The sequence below is a fragment of the Lissotriton vulgaris genome, chromosome 3_1 (genome assembly GCF_964263255.1).
Source record: "Lissotriton vulgaris chromosome 3_1, aLisVul1.2, whole genome shotgun sequence".
NCBI lineage: Eukaryota > Metazoa > Chordata > Amphibia > Caudata > Salamandridae > Lissotriton > Lissotriton vulgaris.
Window position 1 is genome coordinate 829,005,932 of NC_141689.1, and position 21,632 is coordinate 829,027,563.

Here is a 21,632-nt window from a genome sequence, read left to right on the forward strand (position 1 = left end):
GGGTTGAGGGTGGGTGAGGGTGAGTGAGGGTGAGTGAGGGTGAGGGTGAGTGAGGGTGAGGGTGAGTGAGGGTGAGGGTGAATGTGAGTGAGGGTGAGTGAGGGTGAGGATGAGGGGTTGAGGGTGAGTGAGGGTGAGGGGGTGAGGGTGAGGGGTTGAGGGTGGGTGAGGGTGAGGGTGAGTGAGGATGAGGGGTTGAGGGTGGGTGAGGGTGAGTGAGGTTGAGGGTGAGTGAGGTTGAGGGTGAGTGAGGTTGAGGGTGAGTGAGGTTGAGGGTGAGTGAGGTTGAGGGTGAGTGAGGTTGAGGTTGAGTGAGGTTGAGGGTGAGTGAGGTTGAGGGTGAGTGAGGTTGAGGGTGAGTGAGGTTGAGGGAGGGTGAGTGAGGGTGAGTGAGGGTGGGTGAGGGTGAGTGAGGGTGGGTGAGTGTGAGTGAGGGTGAGTGAGGGTGAGTGTGAGTGAGTGTGAGTGAGAGTGAGTGAGGGTGAGGGTGAGGATGAGGGGTTGAGGGTGAGTGAGGGTGAGGGGTTGAGGGTGAGTGAGGGGTTGAGGGTGAGTGAGGGTGAGGGTGAGGGGTTGAGGGTGGGTGAGGGTGAGGGTGAGGGGTTGAGGGTGAGTGAGGGTGAGGGGCTGAGGGTGAGTGAGGGTGAGGGGTTGAGGGTGAGTGAGGGTGAGGGGTTGAGGGTGAGTGAGGGTGAGGGGCTGAGGGTGAGTGAGGGTGAGGGGTTGAGGGTGAGTGAGGGGTTGAGGGTGAGGCATTGAGGGTGAGTGAGGGTGAGGTGTTGAGGGCGAGTGAGGGCGAGTGAGGGTGAGTGAGGGTGAGTGATGGTGAGGGCGAGTGAGGGTGAGTGAGGTTGAGGGTGAGTGAGGGTGAGGGGTTGAGGGTGAGTGAGGGTGAGGGTGACTGAGGGTGAGGGATTGAGGGTGAGGGATTGAGGGTGAGGGGTTGAGGGTGAGTGAGGGTGAGTGAGGGTGAGGGTGAGGGGTTGAGGGTGAGGGGTTGAGGGTGAGTGAGGGTGAGGATGAGGGGTTGAGGGTGGGTGAGGGTGAGTGAGTGTGAGTGAGGGTGAGGGTGAGTGAGGGCGTGTGAGGGCGAGTGAGGGTGAGTGATGGTGTGGGTGAGGGGTTGAGGGTGAGTGAGGGTGAGGGGTTGAGGGTGAGTGAGGGTGAGGGTGAGTGAGGGTGAGGTATTGAGGGTGAGGGGTTGAGGTTGGGTGAGGGTGAGGGTGAGTGAGGGTGAGGTATTGAGGGTGAGGGGTTGAGGTTGGGTGAGGGTGAGTGAGGGTGAGGGGTTGAGGGTGAGGGGTTGAGGTTGGGTGAGGGTGAGTGAGGGTGAGGGGTTGAGGGTGAGTGAGGGTGAGGATGAGGGGTTGAGGGTGAGTGAGGGTGAGGCATTGAGGGTGAGTGAGGGTGAGGTGTTGAGGGTGAGGGCGAGTGAGGGCGAGTGAGGGTGAGTGATGGTGTGGGTGAGGGCGAGTGAGGGTGAGGGGGTTGAGGGTGAGTGAGGGTGAGGGGTTGAGGGTGGGTGAGGGTGAGGGTGACTGAGGGTGAGGGATTGAGGGTGAGGGATTGAGGGTGAGGGGTTGAGGGTGAGTGAGGGTGAGGGGTTGAGGGTGAGTGAGGGTGAGGGGTTGAGGGTGAGTGAGGGTGAGGATGAGGGGTTGAGGGTGGGTGAGGGTGAGTGAGGTTGAGGGTGAGTGAGGGTGAGTGAGGGTGAGGGTGAGTGAGGGCGTGTGAGGGTGAGTGAGGGTGAGTGAGGGTGAGTGATGGTGTGGGTGAGGGGTTGAGGGTGAGTGAGGGTGAGGGGTTGAGGGTGAGTGAGGGTGAGGGTGAGTGAGGGTGAGGTATTGAGGGTGAGGGGTTGAGGGTGAGTGAGGGTGAGGGTGAGTGAGGGTGAGGTATTGAGGGTGAGGGGTTGAGGTTGGGTGAGGGTGAGTGAGGGTGAGGTATTGAGGGTGAGGGGTTGAGGTTGAGTGAGGGTGAGGGGTTGAGGGTGAGTGAGGGTGAGGGGTTGAGGGTGAGTGAGGGTGAGGGGTTGAGGGTGAGTGAGGGTGAGGATGAGGGGTTGAGGGTGGGTGAGGGTGAGTGAGGTTGAGGGTGAGTGAGGGTGAGTGAGGGTGAGGGTGAGTGAGGGCGTGTGAGGGTGAGTGAGGGTGAGGGTGAGTGAGGGTGAGTGATGGTGTGGGTGAGGGGTTGAGGGTGAGTGAGGGTGAGGGAGTGAGGGTGAGGGTGAGTGAGGGTGAGGTATTGAGGGTGAGGGGTTGAGGGTGAGTGAGGGTGAGGGTGAGTGAGGGTGAGGTATTGAGGGTGAGGGGTTGAGGTTGGGTGAGGGTGAGTGAGGGTGAGGTATTGAGGGTGAGGGGTTGAGGTTGAGTGAGGGTGAGGGGTTGAGGGTGAGTGAGGGTGAGGGGTTGAGGGTGAGTGAGGATGAGGGGTTGAGGGTGGGTGAGGGTGAGTGAGGTTGAGGGTGAGTGAGGGTGAGGGTGAGTGTGAGTGAGGGTGAGTGAGGGTGAGGGGTTGAGGGTGAGTGAGGGTGAGGGGTTGAGGGTGAGTGAGGGTGAGTGAGGGGTTGAGGGTGAGTGAGGGTGAGGGTGAGTTAGGGTGAGGGGTTGAGGGTGGGTGAGGGTGAGTGAGGGTGAGGGGTTGAGGGTGAGTGAGGATGAGTGAGAGTGAGGGTGAGTGAGGGGTTGAGGGTGAGTGAGGGTGAGGGGGTGAGGGTGAGGGGTTGAGGGTGAGTGAGGGTGAGGGTGAGTGAGGGTGAGTGAGGGTGAGTGAGGGTGAGGGTGAGTGAGGGTGAGTGAGGGTGAGGTAGTGAGGGTGAGGGTGAGGTGTTGAGGGTGAGTGAGGGTGAGGGGTTGAGGGTGAGTGAGGGTGAGTGAGGGTGAGGGGGTTGAGGGTGAGTGAGGGTGAGGGTGAGGGGTTGAGGGTGAGTGAGGATGAGGGGTTGAGGGTGGGTGAGGGTGAGTGGTTGAGGGTGAGTGAGGGTGAGGGTGAGTGAGGGTGAGGGGTTGAGGGTGAGGGGTTGAGGGTGAGTGAGGGGTTGAGGGTGGGTGAGGGTGAGTTAGGGTGAGGGGTTGAGGGTGGGTGAGGGTGAGTGAGGGTGAGGGGTTGAGGGTGAGTGAGGATGAGTGAGAGTGAGGGTGAGTGAGGGGTTGAGGGTGAGTGAGGGTGAGGGGTTGAGGGTGGGTGAGGGTGAGTGAGGGTGAGGGTGAGTGAGGGTGAGGGTGAGTGAGGGTGAGTGAGGGTGAGGGTAAGTGAGGGTGAGGGTGAGTGAGGGTGAGTGAGGGTGAGTGAGGGTGAGGATGAGTGAGGGTGAGGGTGAGGGTGAGTGAGGGTGAGGGTGAGGTGTTGAGGGTGAGTGAGGGTGAGGGTGAGGTGTTGAGGGTGAGTGAGGGTGAGGTGTTGAGGGTGAGTGAGGGTGAGGGGTTGAGGGTGAGTGAGGGGTTGAGGGTGAGTGAGGGTGAGGGGTTGAGGGTGAGTGAGGGGTTGAGGGTGAGTGAGGGTGAGGGGTTGAGGGTGAGTGAGGGTGAGTGAGGGTATGTATGTATGTATGTATGTTGAGTTTGAGGGTGAGTGAGGGTGAGGTGTTGAGGGTGAGTGAGGTTGAGGGTGAGAGGTTGAGGGTGAGGGGTTGAGGGTGAGTGAGGGTGAGTGAGGGTGAGGGTGAGTGAGGGGTTGAGGGTGAGGGGTTGAGGGTGAGTGAGGGTGGGTGAGGTGTTGAGGGTGAGGTGTTGAGGGCGAGGGTGAGGTGTTGAGGGTGAGTGAGGGTGAGGGGCTGAGGGTGAGTGAGGGTGAGGGGTTGAGGGTGAGTGAGGGTGAGGGGTTGAGGGTGAGTGAGGGTGAGGGGCTGAGGGTGAGTGAGGGTGAGGGGTTGAGGGTGAGTGAGGGTGAGTGAGGGTATGTATGTATGTATGTTGAGTTTGAGGGTGAGTGAGGGTGAGGTGTTGAGGGTGAGTGAGGTTGAGGGTGAGTGAGGTTGAGGGTGAGGGGTTGAGGGTGAGTGAGGGTGAGTGAGGGGTTGAGGGTGAGGGGTTGAGGGTGAGTGAGGGTGGGTGAGGGTGAGGTGTTGAGGGTGAGGTGTTGAGGGTGAGGGTGAGGTGTTGAGGGTGAGTGAGGGTGAGGGGTTGAGGGTGAGGGGTTGAGGGTGAGTGAGGGTGAGAGGTTGAGGGTGAGTGAGGGGTTGAGGGTGATAGAGGATGAGTGAGAGTGAGGGTGAGTGAGGGGTTGAGGGTGAGGGGTTGAGGATGAGTGAGGGTGAGGGGTTGAGGGTGAGTGAGGGTGAGGTGTTGAGGGTGAGAGGGTGAGGGTGGGTGAGCGTGAGGGTGAGCGTGAGGGCGAGTGAGGTGTTGAGGGTGAGGTGTTGAGGGTGAGGTGTTGAGGGTGAGGTGTTGAGGGTGAGGGGTTGAGGGTGAGGGGTTGAGGGTGAGTGAGGGTGAGGGGTTGAGGGTGAGTGAGGGTGTGACCATATCCATTCCAGACACTGATAATTAATTGGCGACAAAAGTTATTATTTGACGTGGCATATCTTAATTGCTAGGTTTTTTAATTACTAGTTGATGTTTAATTTTTGTAATCATTTTTTTAAGTATGCACCTCTTAAAAAATAAATAAAAATATTGCTTGTTATGTATTTCCATTTGTAGACCTAGAATAGTTATGGTGCATTGTATGTAGCTTTAAAAAATAAAAATGTAGACTGCTCAATGTATTTCCGTGAATAGATGCAGGTTGCTTCTTTCTGTCAAATAATATCCCTTGTTCAACTTACTATAGTGGCGCGGCATACTATGAAGCAGAGGAGGACTGACTGTCAGAGCCTTGCTCTTTCCTCTCTTGCCAACAGGGCTACTCCAGAATAAGACCACGAAAACCATAATTTGTGAAACATGGCCATTTGACTCGCAGCCCGGTCAGTGGGGGGGCTCCGCTTTCTGATCCGTAGAGGCTGATGCGCAGTCACTTTCTTGAAGAGGAAATGGGGAATAAAAACTTTACTTTTGCAGTGATGTCGATGAACCTGGCTTGATGTCACACTGCTGCATTGTGCTGATTTCCTAAGTAAAAACATGCATAGTGAGGAGCACTAATACGGGTTTGAGATGGTGGAAGAGCTGCTTATCTCTTATGGAGATAGATTATCTGGGGGGAGGAAGGGCTCCTAATGGGAAGTGTAGACGGGGAGAAATTGAGAAAAAAGCTGAGCAGGGAGGGTGTTATTGCGGCTATCTGTTTGCCCGAGGGGAGGAGAAATGCAGGCCTGAGGCAGAGCACACGCTGAGAAGCTTGTGGGAGGGGGGCTGGGCTGCCTTTGATCTGGTAATGCGAGGCAGGCAGGCAGGCGGCTGGTGGCATTGTGCACGCGCTTTTTAGGGCTTGCGCTTGCGCAATGACCTAAAAAGCACATGCACTTGAAGAAATCGCCAGTGGAATCGCCAGTGGTGGTTCAAAACTGGATAAGCCGTAATAGAGCTTCGCCAGCGATGCGCAGAAGCGCATCAGCAGGCGAGCCCTAAAAATGTCAAGTGGCAAAGCTGATCCTAACAAAACACCTCAGGACACTGAAACGAGACTGGAATTGAAGGTTGCTATAGTAATCTCCCGAAGAGCCTCTTTTAAACGAGCATTAGCAAAGCTAGGATGCTGTGCAGCTTGGCAAAAAGATTTTCTTTAAAAAAAAGAAAAAGCAACCAGAGCATGATAATTCAAAGTGTTTTTTTATAGGTATAGGATGGATCAGTAAATTAAGAGGTTTTTCTTTTAAAATGTATTTTGTTTAAGGCAAACTTGCCAGCAGAAATTTGTTGCCTAGTCCACAGTGAGAATTAATTTCATTAAAGAAAATTTCCACAAGTGGGGAGAGGTTGCAGCAACAGCGGGAGGATGGGAGGAGGAGCAACAGAGGCAGAATGGTGGGAGGGAGAAGCTGCGACAGACAAGGGAGTGGAAAAGCAGTACTCTAGGTAGAAGAACACTATCAGGAAAGCTACGTGGGGAGAAGCACGAGGGAAAGCATAACACTGAGTAGGCAAAAGAGAAGCACACACAACTTTGCTGGGAAGGGGGATAAGAAGTACATGAGAAAAATAGCTGGAAAACGCATGAACACTCAGTGTTTATCCAAAAGCAACAACTTAGTTTTCAAAGAACATAGTGGAATGGTACTCATAAAAAGGCTGTACCCTAGGGAGGGAAAAAGAGGAAGGCAGGCCCACCCAAGGCAACAAATAAAAAGTAATTTAATGAGGGTGACGGTCAACCATTGGTAATCAATGGGTGGGCTGTATGCCCACTGCAAGTGCATAATAGATATGTCGCTGTCTAGTAGGCTCAACCTAAAAATAAAGGAATATGGCCTACAATATTTTTATTTAGCTACCTACAAAAAATTGTTTAACTCCGTGATTCATGTTTAAAGTTGCTATAACAGTAAGTTGAGGGCCCTAAGCATAGGGCCCTGACCTTACTCAAACAGATTTAAAGCTTTGCTACCAGACTTTCCCTCCTTCTCAGAGGTAGACATTACACATCTCCTGCCCTTCCAGCGCTAGTTTGGCTGCTAGTGGCCACGTCTAATTCTTCCACAATACTTTGCTTGGCACTTCGAGCTATTCATGTTGGCGGCCCAGCTTGTCAAAATCAAAAACTTGTCTATTTCCCCAGAATAACCTCTGATGAAGAGGTAATTCACTCTTGATCATTGACCGACTCGGAAAAACCCTCCAGTGGAGTCGCCACCTCAATACAGACCACAAAGGTTTAGAACTCTCACTATACCCTGATGAGAACATGGAAGAGGTGTGGCGCTGCTGCTAGTGCGACTGACTCCGGAATCTGGGGATCATGGTTCGATCCCCGGCGGCAGATTAGCCCAGCACCATGTGACTCTGGGCAATAGCTTGCTTAATCTTCCCGACGGCCCCCAGCGCCAAGAGACTCTTACGGTTGATTGTACGCTTTACAAATGTGGATTATTATTATTATCATTTGCAAACCTCATAGAGTTCAGCATCGCTGTAAAGTCTTGCTCGGTCACTCACTCCAACATGGAGTTGCTCTCCTCTTTGAAATCCAGTAACCCTTCCTGACTTTTATTCCTCCAGAACCCCCGCATCTGGCATCAAAGAAGATGCCAGTCTTTTGCTTTCATTATAGTACTAATCCGAGCCACAAAGGTGGCGCATCCCACCAGCCCTTGTGAACATCAAACACTTCTTACCTAGTACTAGAACATTCATTGTTCACCAACCATCCATAGCCATGCATGGTTCTAAACATGATCCACACTGTGATTGGAGGCCACAGAATTTGAATGTGCTATGCAAATGCTATTTACAACACAGTAATAGATGATCATTACAAGTGTACATGTTAGTAGGCTTCAAACTTTCTCATGCCTTCCACCGCCAAATTTGCTAGTATGCTGACCAAAGTGTGGCATGTGCACACCAGTCCCTCTGGGAATGTGGGTTGGAAGGCTCGTACAACAGTGACCAAAGGAATGCCTATGAAAAGTGAGTGAGAATGGCCCAATATTGGGTGTTTAATCTTGGCTTGGGTAAGGAAACTGTTGTAGTTAGTTAATGCCTATGTTATGTTCTGGGACTTTGTTTTTACTCACAGCACGTGACGTAGTATACATTTCACTCATCAGACTTTGAGCATGGTTGCTTCCCAGTCTCCTATTTCCCTAACAAACGTAATTTCTTCAGTTCTGAAGAAAGGATAATAGGACCACTTTGTGATCCCTTTCCATTTATTTCTTGCATTTTGATGGTTAACAATGTGTCTGGTCGAGAGTTTGGTGAACCAGCTCAGGAGGAAGAATTCTCTAATGTTGGTGGAGAAAATGAGATTGTGCAATCATCCGAAGATCAAATTCTGCAAAGGTCCTACTTAATAGGCCTGAAGAAACTGATGCTGACATGCCTCGTCGGAGTTGTAATAGTTCACTGTTGTGCTTCTGAAATTGGCAGATGGATTTAAGATGTTGATACAAATATACAAAACATTATCCCACCTTTACTCTGGATTATCCTTCAGTCAGTCTATTGTGAGTGAGGCTTGTGGAGGCGAACATAACGTTTGACCTTGCATAGTATTCACCATAATATTTTGGCTTTAATGTCATGTTCTTACCTGGGTCCGAAGTGAGCTCCTTTTCACCAATAGACCTCCTCCTGCCACGATGCTGCCTCTGAAGAGGGTATAGTTTGCCCTAAACATTCCCCACTGTTGCAAAAGCATAGTTTGGCCTAGCTTGTGCCAGTTTGCCCCTGGATCATCTGCCAAAGCTTGGCTCCCGGAGGTATTTAAATCTATCTATTAATGGATCTCCTCTGCCCGCTTTCATGTTTAATAATCAAGAGTGGTAAATACAGAGGTAGCACGCCTTCTGTATTTCATGACAGACACTAATTGTTATGTTACAAGTTGCTTATAAAGCGCACGTACACCCAGGGGTTTCATGGTGCTATTTGGGACATACCGAGAACAAAGGGAGCCTATACGTGCTCGCCTATAAACAACTGCGTTTTGAGCAATTTCTTGAATTTGAGTAGATCTATACAGGAGTGGATCTCCAGAGAAAATGAATTCCAGAGTCTAGTGGCCAGGTATGCAAACAGTCGTCCACCTTGTCGTTTCCGTTTACAGGCGGGAGTGGTCAGTAACTGAAGATGCATTGAATGGAGGTTGCGGGAAGGAATTTACCTAGTTAAAAGAGTATTGATAAATATAGGGCTCTTACCTTACAATGGTTTAAGGACCAGATATCCCGTCTTGAATTCTGTCTTTTGGGGTATCTGGAGCCAGTGTATTTTTTTGAGCAGTGGTCTGGCCGATTGCCATCGGGGTTGTTGATGGATCAGCCTGGCCACCTGATTCTGGACCATTTGAAGCCTCTTAATGAGAAAGAGAGGCAGCCATAGGTAGATTGAGTTAGCATAGTCCTGGTGCGATAATACCAATACCAATGCCATCGTCACCTGTACTAATGCTGTGTGGGTAAGCATGTGGCTGAGTTTCCTAATCTTTAGTAGTTTATGGAAGCATTTGGAGACCACTAAACCTACTTGGTTTTTTTATAAGTCAGTATCTATAATGACCCCAAATTATCTATAATGACCCCAACAAACCAAACATAGAAAGGCCCCTTCTCTTGTCTTCTGTACAGCTCAAACTGCAAAGTGTAGTTTCTCTTGTTTCCTATGCAACAGGCTCAAGATCCTGTAGGCAAGAACCTCTTTTTTAAATGCTTTATCACAAAGGATGTTGATAATTTGCATAATCTGTTCAGTTTCTTTAAATCTCGCTTACTGCTGTATTAAGCGGACCATTGCCTTGACAGTGCTCACTTGTAAATCCACATTTCGGTGATTCTCTGATGCCAACATGATAACCTGGTTTATTTGGGTGTTCTGGGGCAGTGTGACCCTGGTGTCGGACCCCGCCCAGCTCCCATTGCCAGTTGGCACTCTCTAAGCACTTTCTGCCCCACAAAGCTGATGAACCTTTGACTTCAGGTGACGCAATGTGAGGCAAGTTGCTGGTGTCAAAGAAGCACTCTGTGTCGAATACTTTCAAGTTGCCGTGCTCATTTTACCACGTAGCTAATGTGGCAAAGTGACTGCTGGATGTTGAAGGTTCTCTCTGAGAAATAGCAGTCTATAAACACATATTGCCTACAGTTTTAGGCAAGACCTCTAGGCCCATCATGCTCATTGACCTGCCCCTTGTTTCAAGGTTGTTGTAAAGGTGAATATTACTAACACTCCCTCCTTGGCAGGAACGTCGATTCTCCTGCACCTGCTTCCTCTGTGACCCTTGCTTCCGCTGTGATCCTTGCTTCCGCTGTGATCCTTGCTTCTGCTGTGATCCTTGGATGGGGATATTCAGGGAGGAGATTAGCGTGAAATGGTTTGTAGGTACAGATAAGTGTAATTAAAAAATAATTAGAACATGGTCTGCTTTTCACTGCATGCATTAAGGTGGGGGTTCCTTCAGACATGCGCTGATGCTGCAAACGGGCTTGCTACTGATTGCATAGTGAGACTCTGCTTGTGGTGTGGTAGGGGTATTTGTTTTCCGTCACTCAGAAAGCTCGACCGTAGTGAACCAGCCCAAGATCGAAGATACCTTAAACCTGGGTGAATCTCAAGAACAGGCTCAGAACATAAGGGGTTGAGAGGGTTAAAAGAAGACCTACACAGACAAGTCCGATGCAGTTGAGTAATTTATGCTGCTAAAAAAAGAGTAATTAATTGTTTTTGTGATCTTTTTTTGCAGTGTATTAATGCCCAAGCCAGGGCAATGAACTACAGTACCTCCTTGGATTTACCGGACAAAACCCTTCAGTTTGTGAAAGACCACCCACTAATGAATGACTTGGTTACACCAGTGGGAAATAAGCCCAGATTAGTCCAGCAGAATGTGAAATACACACAGATTGTGGTGGATAGGGTGAAGGCCCTCGACAACAACTTATATGATGTCATGTTTATTAGTACTGGTAAGGATTGAGCTGCTACCGGTTTTCACACCTTTACAGATTGCCATTTATGTGTCGCATGTAGTCCCACAATTGTCGAATGACTAGTACACTAGAGAGGACATTTCTTCCCACCGACCACATCTTCAACACTCAGGCTAATACTTGGGGATTCCATTTCATTCTTTGTATTGTTAATCCACACAAAGCTTGATGTACGGTTTCAGCACGATGTAGAATTACAACTGATGTATGCCTGTGACAGAGCCACAACTCATTTTCTAATACCACTGGAAAGAAGTGTTCCATTAAACCTACCGAGCACCAACATATTTCCTCTCTTCTGCTCTTCACCACAGACTGTCACGACCTTCTTGAGCCCTTCGCCTGGCCTTTTGGGAAATTAGCTACTAGGTTTTCCTATTAAAACCTTAGTGACCTTTGTGTGGTCTATGCTTAGAGGCCTACAATCCTTTATTCAGCAACCCAGGTACATCCACACTGTGGACTACAAGTAGCTGCCCTATTAAAGAGTGTCAAATACACCAAGTGTTTCCACAGCTCTACATAGCAGACTGCTAGCACCATACATACTGTACAACCCTCTCTTTACAAAAATAAGAAACATTAAATTAAGAAGTCATTGAAGTCCTTTGGAACAGTCGTTTTCCTTATGCTTATCCCATTGGATAACAGTTTACGACTTCTTTCCAGTTCCTTACCAGTATCCTTCTTTTGTTCAGTTTTCTCAGTGCCTTCGATCTGCCTGCCCTTTTTTCTACAGCACCACCTTGTTCCTTCCTCACAGTTCAGAAGTATTCCAACCTACTTTACCTGAATAATCACTGCAGCTATTCCAGGCCTCGCTGGAGCCACTCTACTCAAACGCCATACGCTGCCATTTTGCAACTTTAAACTGTTACTGCCAACTGCAGTTATTGTTCATGAATAACCGTTCTAGACCGATCCTTCTGATAGACGTCAACAATCTCTCCCATTATGTACTTCAATGTAAATGCCACACATTTCCTCTCTGGAACTTTGCTCCCGTTATCTTTTCAGAGGCAGTCTTCAGTTTAGATGCAGTTTTCCTTCTCAGTACGAATGGGGGAAATCAAGGAGGCTTGGGTGAAATTTCAGTACACCAGAGTAATCCGTAATTGTGCATTACTCTTGTGACGTGAAATTTAGGATATTACCACCATTTTCATAATGTGAAGTCATTTGGGGTAAAAAATGCCTATCCAATAATATAGGAACAGAGCGTGAGCGGCTGCTGCTGTTCCGGTTCTGTTGCATCTAGTGCTATATTTTTTTTTTAGTGCTGAATGTATCCTCAGGCTCATTTTGGACTTGAGGGGGCATGTGGCACTAATAAAATAGCGCTAATTGTAGGGTTATGTTCCTCACATAATCTTGCTGTGATTCCATGTAATTATACTACCAACAAATGATGCAAGTTACGCCCAACCCTGAAATCAAGTAGTTCAACACTTATTTATTTTATTTATTTATTTATTTATTTAATGTTTTGTATAGCGCGAACATGACCCGTAGGTATCGGAGCGCTTTACATTCCGAGGTAGGTAAACAATTAACATAGATAACCAGGTACACAATTGACACCACTAGTACACAGTTTGAAAATGAGGAGATATGAGGTAGGTTCTAAACGGCTATAAGGAGGTGACATCACTATATCTATATATCTTAACATGGGCGCTATATGAGGTAGGTCAAGGATTAATGTAAATATTATATAATTTAAAGGTAACACACATGAAGTAGATAAATTCTATGGCATTGCAAAGTTGCGTAAATATATATAAAAATTCTCCTTAATAAGAGAACACACGTGAGGTAGATAATTCTATGGCATTACATAATTGCGTAAATATATATAAAAATTCCCGTTACTAAGAGGTAGCAGTAAGGATACAGTTTGGACTCGTACAGTTGTAACACTTTCTGCAGCCATTTTTCCAGGCCTACAACTTTAATTCTCTGTTGAAACTTTGCATGAGTCCATTACCGCGTGAGTGGTACACTTAATTTTGGTTCCGTTTTATGTGTCCATGAAATCCTAGATTTTCTCAGTAAAATTATCTACTTTTATGCCAGAGTACACATTTCCTCTCTTCTAATCACTTTGGACATGAACCACGTTACACATTCATAGTTCACTTTCTGCATTGCTCCTACCTCCAGCCACAACATAGAATAAACAGTCGTTACAAGTGTTTACTTTCAGTTTAAGGTATCCACCTAAATTGGGTCCCATGGTATCAAAATGATGTAGCAGGCACCTCACAAGCGAAGAATTCCATTTGCAAATCTACACGTGGCCTTTCAGCAGTCTCTGTACATTTGTTATTGTTGCTTGCTAATGATACCATAATGTATCTGCTAAACCCTCATTTAGTCTTGCAATCTATCATCTTAGTTCATGTCTCAAATATATTTTACTCCCCGGGTAACACCTTGTCTCGATAAACACTTAATACTCTAAATCATGTTTCTTTTCATTTGCAATCATCACCAAACATCATGTAGGGAAATATTTAACACATTCATGATCAATAAAAAAAAGTGTTTTTTTAATGTAAAACACTCGGGAAATAACTAAGAACAGTAAATGCTTTCGCATGTGGTGTAACCACATTGGTAATGGGCAGAATGCAAGTCTTGGTATTAAGCACCCTAGTCCCTTTTACTTCTGCTAACATTTCTCCTGTTTTGGAAAATGGAAATTGGTCTCCTAATCTCTTGTTGGGGAGATGTCAGAATTTGACAAATATTTCTGTTAGCCTACTGAGCAACTGTCAAGGCTTCCAACTTTTAATAAGTATGTGGCTTAAGTATGTCTTGACTTTGGGCTCTCATCTTATGTATTTTTTTTATCTTTCTTCATTTTTTTTCACGATCACATATTCAACCGAATGCACATGCAGGTGCCAAAGTATTCTTGTATTGTGGCATGTACCAATCTGAAAGAGACACGTTAGTGATAGATTCCTTACCTTAGAATATCCCCAGGCGTCAGACTGGATCCGGAAATGTTTGCGTAGCAGTACCCTTGCACGTCGGTAGGCGTTGTCTGCGGCTCCGAGTCCGTCGTCGGCGTCGTGCGCGCCGTGATGACGTCGTGGGAGTACTTAGATGCCGCCTCCGCGTGCTGACGTCAGTTATTCTTTTTTCCGCGCCAGCAAGCGCAGATCTGGAAAAGCAGTACTTCTAGTCACTTTTTGACACATTTTTTGGATCATTTTGATCATCTTTTCGAAGTTGAACGACTCCGATCGGTGCCATAGGGATACCTGGATTTAAGCCCTGCGAGGATTGCGACCGCACGATGTCTGTCACGAATCCTCACCGTCGGTGTCTACTCTCTCGGCGTCGACCACGACGACAAGACCTACCCCGACTGCCGGACCCCGTTTTCGAAAGCCAGGCGGGAGCGGTCCTGCAGGCGACTCGAACTCCGGCAGTCGGCCACCACAGCTCCGAGAGTCGGCACCACTCCTCCGGGTCGAAGTCGTCGTCAGGTAAGAAACATAAGTAGTCGAAGAGGCGTCATCGCTCTTCTGACTCCCCCCCGACGCTCGCGCGACGTGGCTGGGGGTTCGGGTGGCACCGACAACGCGGCTCCGTCGGAGTCGCGGGCGCCGCGTCCAGCTCCACACCCTCAGGTCCCTGGGCGAGACGCGACGCCGGAGGAGATAGAGCGCTTCCTCATGGCCATGAGGTCCCTCTCTTCTCCGACAGGCTCTGCTGTGCCTTCGGGCCCAGCGGACCCGTCTGGGGCCCCTAGCGGGTTGGGGGCTTCGGCCCAGACGCCGTCAAGTGCTTCGGCACCGACGCCGCAGGGCCCCATGGTCCCGACGCCGCTGGCGCCTTCGGGCCCAGCGCTGCAGGGCCCCGCGGTCACGACACCGCCGGCACCTTCGAGCCCAGTGCCGCAGGACCCCACTGGATCTACTTCGGGATCCGGGCCGTCGCCGGTGGACCTTACGACCTAACCCCCCCCCCCCCCCCCCCCCCCCCCCCCCGGTGTCGGTCCGTCAGGTTGAAACCTCCTGCGCCGTCCTCGGGCGGTGCCGTCCCCGATGCCTCCCTCGCTCTGGTTCTGGCGTCGGAACGGCACTGCTGGGAGCCGCTTTCGACGCCGCTTGGGGAGTTTAGCTTCTATGAACCGGCCTCATCGTTTGACGACTCTGACTATCAGGGGATGGGTGACTAGGAGTATTGGGAGGGGTCTGAGGACCCTCTGACCCGAGAGTGTCAGTCTCAAGAGGACTGGGCAGGTGGACTTGGGGATGCCAGTGGTCTGGACACCTCACCAGACACTGGTTTTGTCTCACCTCCTACTGTGGCTTCGGAGGAGGGGGCAACCTACAGTATGGTGTTGATGAGGGCAGCCAAGGCCTTGGGCCTTGAGCTCCCCGTCGTGGCCGTGAGGACTAACCTCCTCACTGAGGTCTTTAAACCGCAGTCACGCTCGGCCGAGCCTCTGCTGCCGTTTAATGAGACCTTGTCCAACGTTCTTTTGGGCACTTGGTCCAGGCCCGCTACGGGTTCGCCCCTAGATAGGAACGTGGCCAGACGCCACCACCCGGCCCCAGGCGACCCATGTTTCATGTCCACCAACCCCACCCCGAGAGCCTGGTCATCCAGGCATCCAATTCCCAGACCGCATGCCCGTTGGCTCTGCCGGACAGGGAATCCAAGAGGTACGAGCAGTACGGTAAAAAGATCTTGTCCTCCCATTAGTCTGGGACTGCAGTCTTCCAACACCGCATGCCTCTTGGGCCGCTAAACCCACTCTCTGTGGGATATGGTTGCGGAAGTGCTGCCAGAGTGTCCGTTGGAGGTACGGGCCAAACTCGGCCAAGCCCTTGTGGAGGGCCAGGATGCAGCCAAATATTCTATCCGGTGTGGGCTGGATACCACCGACTCACTAGGTAGAGCGATGGCAACGACGGTGGTGATAAGACGCCACGCCTGGTTGAGGTCCGCCAACTTTTCGGCCGATGTCCAAAACACACTGGTGGACATGCCGTTTGATGGCCGTCGCCTTTTTGGCGACAAGGCAGACCATGCGCTTGAGCGCTTTAAGGACTTCAGGGCTACGGCCAAGTCCTTGGGCCTCTCGGCCCTGCGCCAGCAAACGGGTGCCTTTCGCTCCTTTCGTGGCCAAGGAAGGGGCGCCCCCACACGTGCTGCCAGCCACACGCCGCAGACTAATATGTGGAGGAGTGTGGCTCACTGATTAGAGCGGCAGACCCTGATGCAGAGGTCTGGCCCGGGACCAGGGTTCAATTCCCGACGCGGCAGGGTCCTGAGCATAAAATGTCCACAGACTCGATAATTCTCGCCTCGGTGCCTACTCTAATCATGGGGTCCCACGCTGCAACTCTGGGCAATAGCTTGCTTAATCTCCACTACGGCGGCCCACCCGCTGCGGGATGCCTGGCTTTCACCTTGGGGATGCCCAGTAGGGGTTATCTCACAGGGAAAAGCCAGGACGGGTTCCCAAGGCAAGCGCCTTGATGCCTTCGGGTGATACGTGCGCTATATAAGTTGCAATACATTTACAATATCCAGCGCTGTGGCGGCCGTGGAAATCGCAGTGGAGGCGGTCAGGGACAACGGCGAGGCCAGTTCACACCCTCCCCCGCGGCATCCGCCTCTAAACCCTCCTAGTCCGTGCTTTTCGGCCCACGTGACGCCATTGGGGGCAGGGTTCGCCATCACCACTCTCACTGGCGCACTGTCACTTCGGGCAGGTGGGTGCTGCAGATCGTCCGAAGGGGCTACTCCCTCCCCTTCGAGACGACCCCTCAAGCCATGCCACCGCAACACCACCGCGTATCGGGGGATCATTTGCGGCTTCTGCAGGAGGAAGTTTCGGCCCTCTTGGCCAAGGGCCATCGAGCGCGTTCCTGGGCCGGAAGTAGGACGTGGTTGCTACTCCCACTACTTTCTGGTCCCCAAGAAGGGCAAAGGGGACCTATGCCCTATCTTGGTCCTACGGAACGTCAACGGCTTCCTCCGGAAGGAGAAGTTCAAGATGCTGACTCTGGCCTTAGCTGCCCTGGACCCAGGAGACTGGATGGTAGCGTTGGACTTGCAGGACGCCTATTTACACATCCCCGTCCTGCCGGCCCACCAGCGTTACTTGCGGTTCACAGTAGGCCACGAGCACTTTCAGTTTACCGTGCTCCCCTTCGGCCTTACCAGCGCCCCATGGGTGTTCACGAAGGTGATGGCGGTGGTCGCAGCTCATCTGCGCAGGTTAGGGGTTTCAGTCTTCCGTACCTCGACGACTGGTTGTTGAAGGCGGGCTCGCCCCAGACAGTCGTCAGCCACCTCCAGACGACGGCAGACCTCTTGCACCAGCTGGGGTTCTCCATCAATGTGCCGCAGTCACACCTGTGCCCCTCTCAGAAGCTCCTTTTCATCGGAGCGGTTCTCGACTCGGCGCAGTTTCGGGTTTACCCACCCGAATAGCGGGTTCGGGATATACAGGCTCTGATTCCAATCTTCCAGCCTTTATCCCAAGTTTCAGTCAGGTTGACGTTGCGGCTCATGTGGCTGATGGCTTCCTGCATCCTTCTGGTGCATCACGCCCGTTGGCGGATGCGGGCTCTGCAGTGGGACCTGAAGTTTCAATGGGCCCAGCATCAGGGCAACCTGTCCGACCATGTCCTGATCTCAGAGGGCACTGCGAGACAGCTGCAGTGGTGGCTCACGGACCGCGATTGGGTCAACGGCAGATCCCTCTCCCTTCCCCAACTGGAGCACGTAGTTGTGACCGACGCGTCTCTCCAGGGCTGGGGAGGCCACATGGGAGAGGCGGAGATCAGAGGCCTCTGGTCTCCGGCGGAGTCCCGGCTCCATATCAACCTTTTGGGGCTGCGGGCGATTCGTCTAGCACTGAAGGCATTCCTCCCCTCTGTCCGAGGGAGTGTAGTGCAGGTTTTCCGGACAACACCACCGCCATGTGGTACTGCAACAAACGAGGTGGGGTCGTGGACCCTCTGCCAGGAGGCTCTGCGCCTCTGGCAATGGCTGGAACATCAGGGCGTGACCCTGGTGGTTCAACACCTGGCAGGTTCCCTGAACGCCAGGGCGGACGAACTCATCCGTCGGTGCATGATTGATCACGAATGGCGTCTGAACTCTGACGTGGCGCAAGGTCTCTTTCTGCAGTGGGGAGAGCCTTGGTTAGATCTATTCGCCACCGAAGAGAACGCGCAATGTCATCAGTTCTGCGCGTTGGAATTTCCAAGGCGGCACTCGCTCGGAGACTCTTTTCGTCCATCTATACCACTTCTGCCCAGAGTGCTGAAGAAGATCAGGAGCGACTGGGCACAAGTCATCCTTGTGGCTCCGGACTGGGCACGAAGGTACTGTTATCCCGAGCTACACAGTATGTCAGTTGATCCCCCGGTTCGTCTGCCTCTTCAGGAGGACCTTCTGTCGCAGCAGCAGGGGACAATCCTCCACCCGAACCTGTCCAGTCTCCACCTCCATGCTTGGAGATTGAGCGGCGACAGTTGAGGCCATTTGACTTGCCTCCTGAAGTCTGTAACATCATTCTGGCAGCCAGGCGTCCCTCCACAAAGTCGGTATACGCCTGCAGGTGGAACAGATTTGTGGCATGGTGCACAGCAAAGGCTGTGGATCCTCTCTCTGCCCCTCTTTCTGAGGTTCTTCTCTTTCTTCTTTCTCTTGCCCAGCAGGGCTCTGCTCTGGGCACTATCAAGGGCTACCTTTCTGCTCTTTCAGCCTTTTTGAGGCTGCCTGATCAACCTTCTTTGTTCAAGTCCCCTATTGTTAATCGATTCCTGAAAGGCATCACACATACGTTCCCTCCTGTTCCCTTTGTGATGCCTCAGTGGGACTTGAACTTGGTTCTTACTTTTCTGATGTGCGCTCCCTTCGAGCCACTTCACAACTGTCCTCTCCGCCTTCTTACTTTGAAGACTGCCTTCCTGGTAGCCATCACCTCTGCCAGGAGAGTGAGTGAGCTCCAGGCTCTATCCTGTAAACCTCCTTTCCTTTCGGTCCATCCGGACAAGGTTGTGTTGCGGACAAGGCCCTCTTTCCTGGCCAAGGTAGTCACAGCATTCCACATAGGGCAATCCATCACCTTGCCCACCTTCTTTCTGCTTCTGCGTCCCTCGAGAGAGGAAGAGAGGCTCCACCGTCTGGACCCAAAACGTGCGCTCTTACTATCTAGATCGCAAACGCCAGTTCCGGGTGGATGACCAACTCTTTGTTGGTTACGTGGGTGCCAAGAAGGGAAAGGCGGTACACAAGCGGACCATCTCGCGGTGGATCATCTTGTGTATTCAGGCCTGCTACTCCTTGGTTAAGAAGGAACCCCCATTTGGACTGAAGGCTCATTCCACTCGGGCCACGGCGACTACCACTGCCCTGGGCCGAGGAGTGCCCTTGCAGGACATTTGCCAGGCAGCTACGTGGGCCTCGCTGCACACGTTTGCAAGACATTATTGCCTGGACAGCCAAGTCCGAGGGATGGCTTCTTTAGCCGTTCTGTCCTCCAGGAATTTCTGGTTATTGGTTCGCAGACCCACCACCGGGGTTGGTATTGCTTGGGGTATCTATTCTAAGGTAAGGAATCTATCACGAGTGTGTCTCTTTCAGATGCACAAGTTACTACTTGTGTAAAGATATATCTGTAAGAGACATTAGTTAGTGATCGATTCCTTACCGACCCACCCATCCTCCCCATTCTGCGAACCTATATCAAGGGTTAAGGTCACCCCCTTTCAGGGCCCTAGTTTCAAGGCACCAGTGTTTTTAGCATAGCTCTGCGTTTCTGGCGCGAAAAAGCTGTGTCTAAGAACTGACGTCAGCACACGGAGGTGGCGTCTAAGTACTCCGACGTCATCACGGCGCCAACGACGGACGCGGAGCCGCAGACGACGCCTACCGACGCGCAAGGGTACTGCTAGGCAAACATTTCCGGATCCAGTCTGACGTCTGGGGATATTCTAAGGTAAGGAATCTATCACTAACTAATGTCTCTTACAGATATATCGTTACACAAGTAGTAACTTGTGCTTTAGTTAAGACTGCTTATAGATCAACAGTAAAACACGCTCCTCTACATAGCGTTACAGCTATATTGTAAACCGTTGTGCATGAGACATCTGAATAATCAGCTGCACAGAACATAATGTATGGTCTACTGGGGCTGCATTCAGGGAGCCAGGGCGGGGAGGGTGATTACACTCCAGCACAGACAATCAAGTCACAGCGTACCCTAGCACAATCCTCACGATCCACATGAAAGCACAGTGACCGGCCATCAAGACCTCCTCAGGCCTTCATCCATAGTGCAGTTTAACTGTGTCTATCATATGCTCCCATGAAACTACCAGAGGTAGTCTCTCCTGCATTACCTCAGCCACTGACAACCGGCCAGCACACTAGCATGACATCCCAAGTTTAACTATCCCCCTCCCCCAAATAAATTCAGCCAGTGTTTCCTGGTAATCTTTTGTCCATTTTCGCTCATTGTTTCAGAAGCTATGAGTGCTTTCTTGTGACAGCTGAGCTGTAAACACATCTATAAGTGTGGTTTTAATATCTGGATGTGGACAGGGTAGATTTCCAGGACATCACAATGTTGCATTTAAACAGAATAAGCACATAGTTGGTAAATGGGAGGGCATTTTGTGCCCTGGTCATTAACCCAGAAGACAGACCTCCTGTGTCCGGAGTCTGTGTTCAATCCATGAAATCTGACAATACCTCCAGAACTGTCAACCATGTCTGCAAAAAAATGCTGTTTGCTTCTGGGGCATTCCAAAGATGCCAGAGGAAACATGTGGTGGATGCAGGACGGACAAGATAAGCCTGAGTTAGTCTGGAGTTCCGCAACACCTGCTTAACATGTGTTGATGAGTGTATCCACTCTGTATCACAGTTTGTCCCAGACAACTCTCCCACCGATTTCTTGCATCGAAGTTCAGCAGCAGGTGCTGCGTCAACAATGCTGAGTAAAGAGCTGTGATAGTCCCTCGCCCACGTGACAATATACAGCTTGTGTATTAAGTGTAATATCCACTCTTAATCACATTTTATCGAGGCGTCCCTCCACAAAGTCGGTATACGCCTGCAGGTGGAACAGATTTGTGGCATGGTGCACAGCAAAGGCTGTGGATCCTCTCTCTGCCCCTCTTTCTGAGGTTCTTCTCTTTCTTCTTTCTCTTGCCCAGCAGGGCTCTGCTCTGGGCACTATCAAGGGCTACCTTTCTGCTTTCAGCCTTTTTGAGGCTGCCTGATCAACCTTCTTTGTTCAAGTCCCCTATTGTTAATCGATTCCTGAAAGGCATCACACATACGTTCCCTCCTGTTCCCTTTGTGATGCCTCAGTGGGACTTGAACTTGGTTCTTACTTTTCTGATGTGCGCTCCCTTCGAGCCACTTCACAACTGTCCTCTCCGCCTTCTTACTTTGAAGACTGCCTTCCTGGTAGCCATCACCTCTGCCAGGAGAGTGAGTGAGCTCCAGGCTCTATCCTGTAAACCTCCTTTCCTTTCGGTCCATCCGGACAAGGTTGTGTTGCGGACAAGGCCCTCTTTCCTGGCCAAGGTAGTCACAGCATTCCACATAGGGCAATCCATCACCTTGCCCACCTTCTTTCTGCTTCCGCGTCCCTCGAGAGAGGAAGAGAGGCTCCACCGTCTGGACCCAAAACGTGCGCTCTTACTATCTAGATCACAAACGCCAGTTCCGGGTGGATGACCAACTCTTTGTTGGTTACGTGGGTGCCAAGAAGGGAAAGGCGGTACACAAGCGGACCATCTCGCGGTGGATCATCTTGTGTATTCAGGCGTGCTACTCCTTGGTTAAGAAGGAACCCCCTGTTGGACTGAAGGCTCATTCCACTCGGGCCACGGCGACTACCACTGCCCTGGGCCGAGGAATGCCCTTGCAGGACATTTGCCAGGCAGCTACGTGGGCCTCGCTGCACACGTTTGCAAGACATTATTGCCTGGACAGCCAAGTCCGAGGGATGGCTTCTTTAGCCGTTCTGTCCTCCAGGAATTTCTGGTTATTGGTTTGCAGACCCACCACCGGGGTTGGTATTGCTTGGGGTATCTATTCTAAG

At 51.1% G+C, this 21,632-nt stretch overlaps 1 protein-coding gene across 6 annotated transcripts in view; it reads left to right on the forward strand.

Annotated features, from left to right (window-relative positions):
- SEMA4D (semaphorin 4D) overlaps positions 1-21,632 on the forward strand; it is a 1,027,601-nt gene that overhangs the window by 675,902 nt on the left and 330,067 nt on the right. For all 6 annotated transcript variants that reach the window (XM_086961137.1, XM_086961138.1, XM_086961132.1 and 3 more), the window contains exon 13: positions 10,282-10,504. In XM_086961137.1, the coding sequence (XP_086817263.1) occupies positions 10,282-10,504 (223 nt within the window). The remainder of the gene's footprint in view (positions 1-10,281; positions 10,505-21,632) is intronic.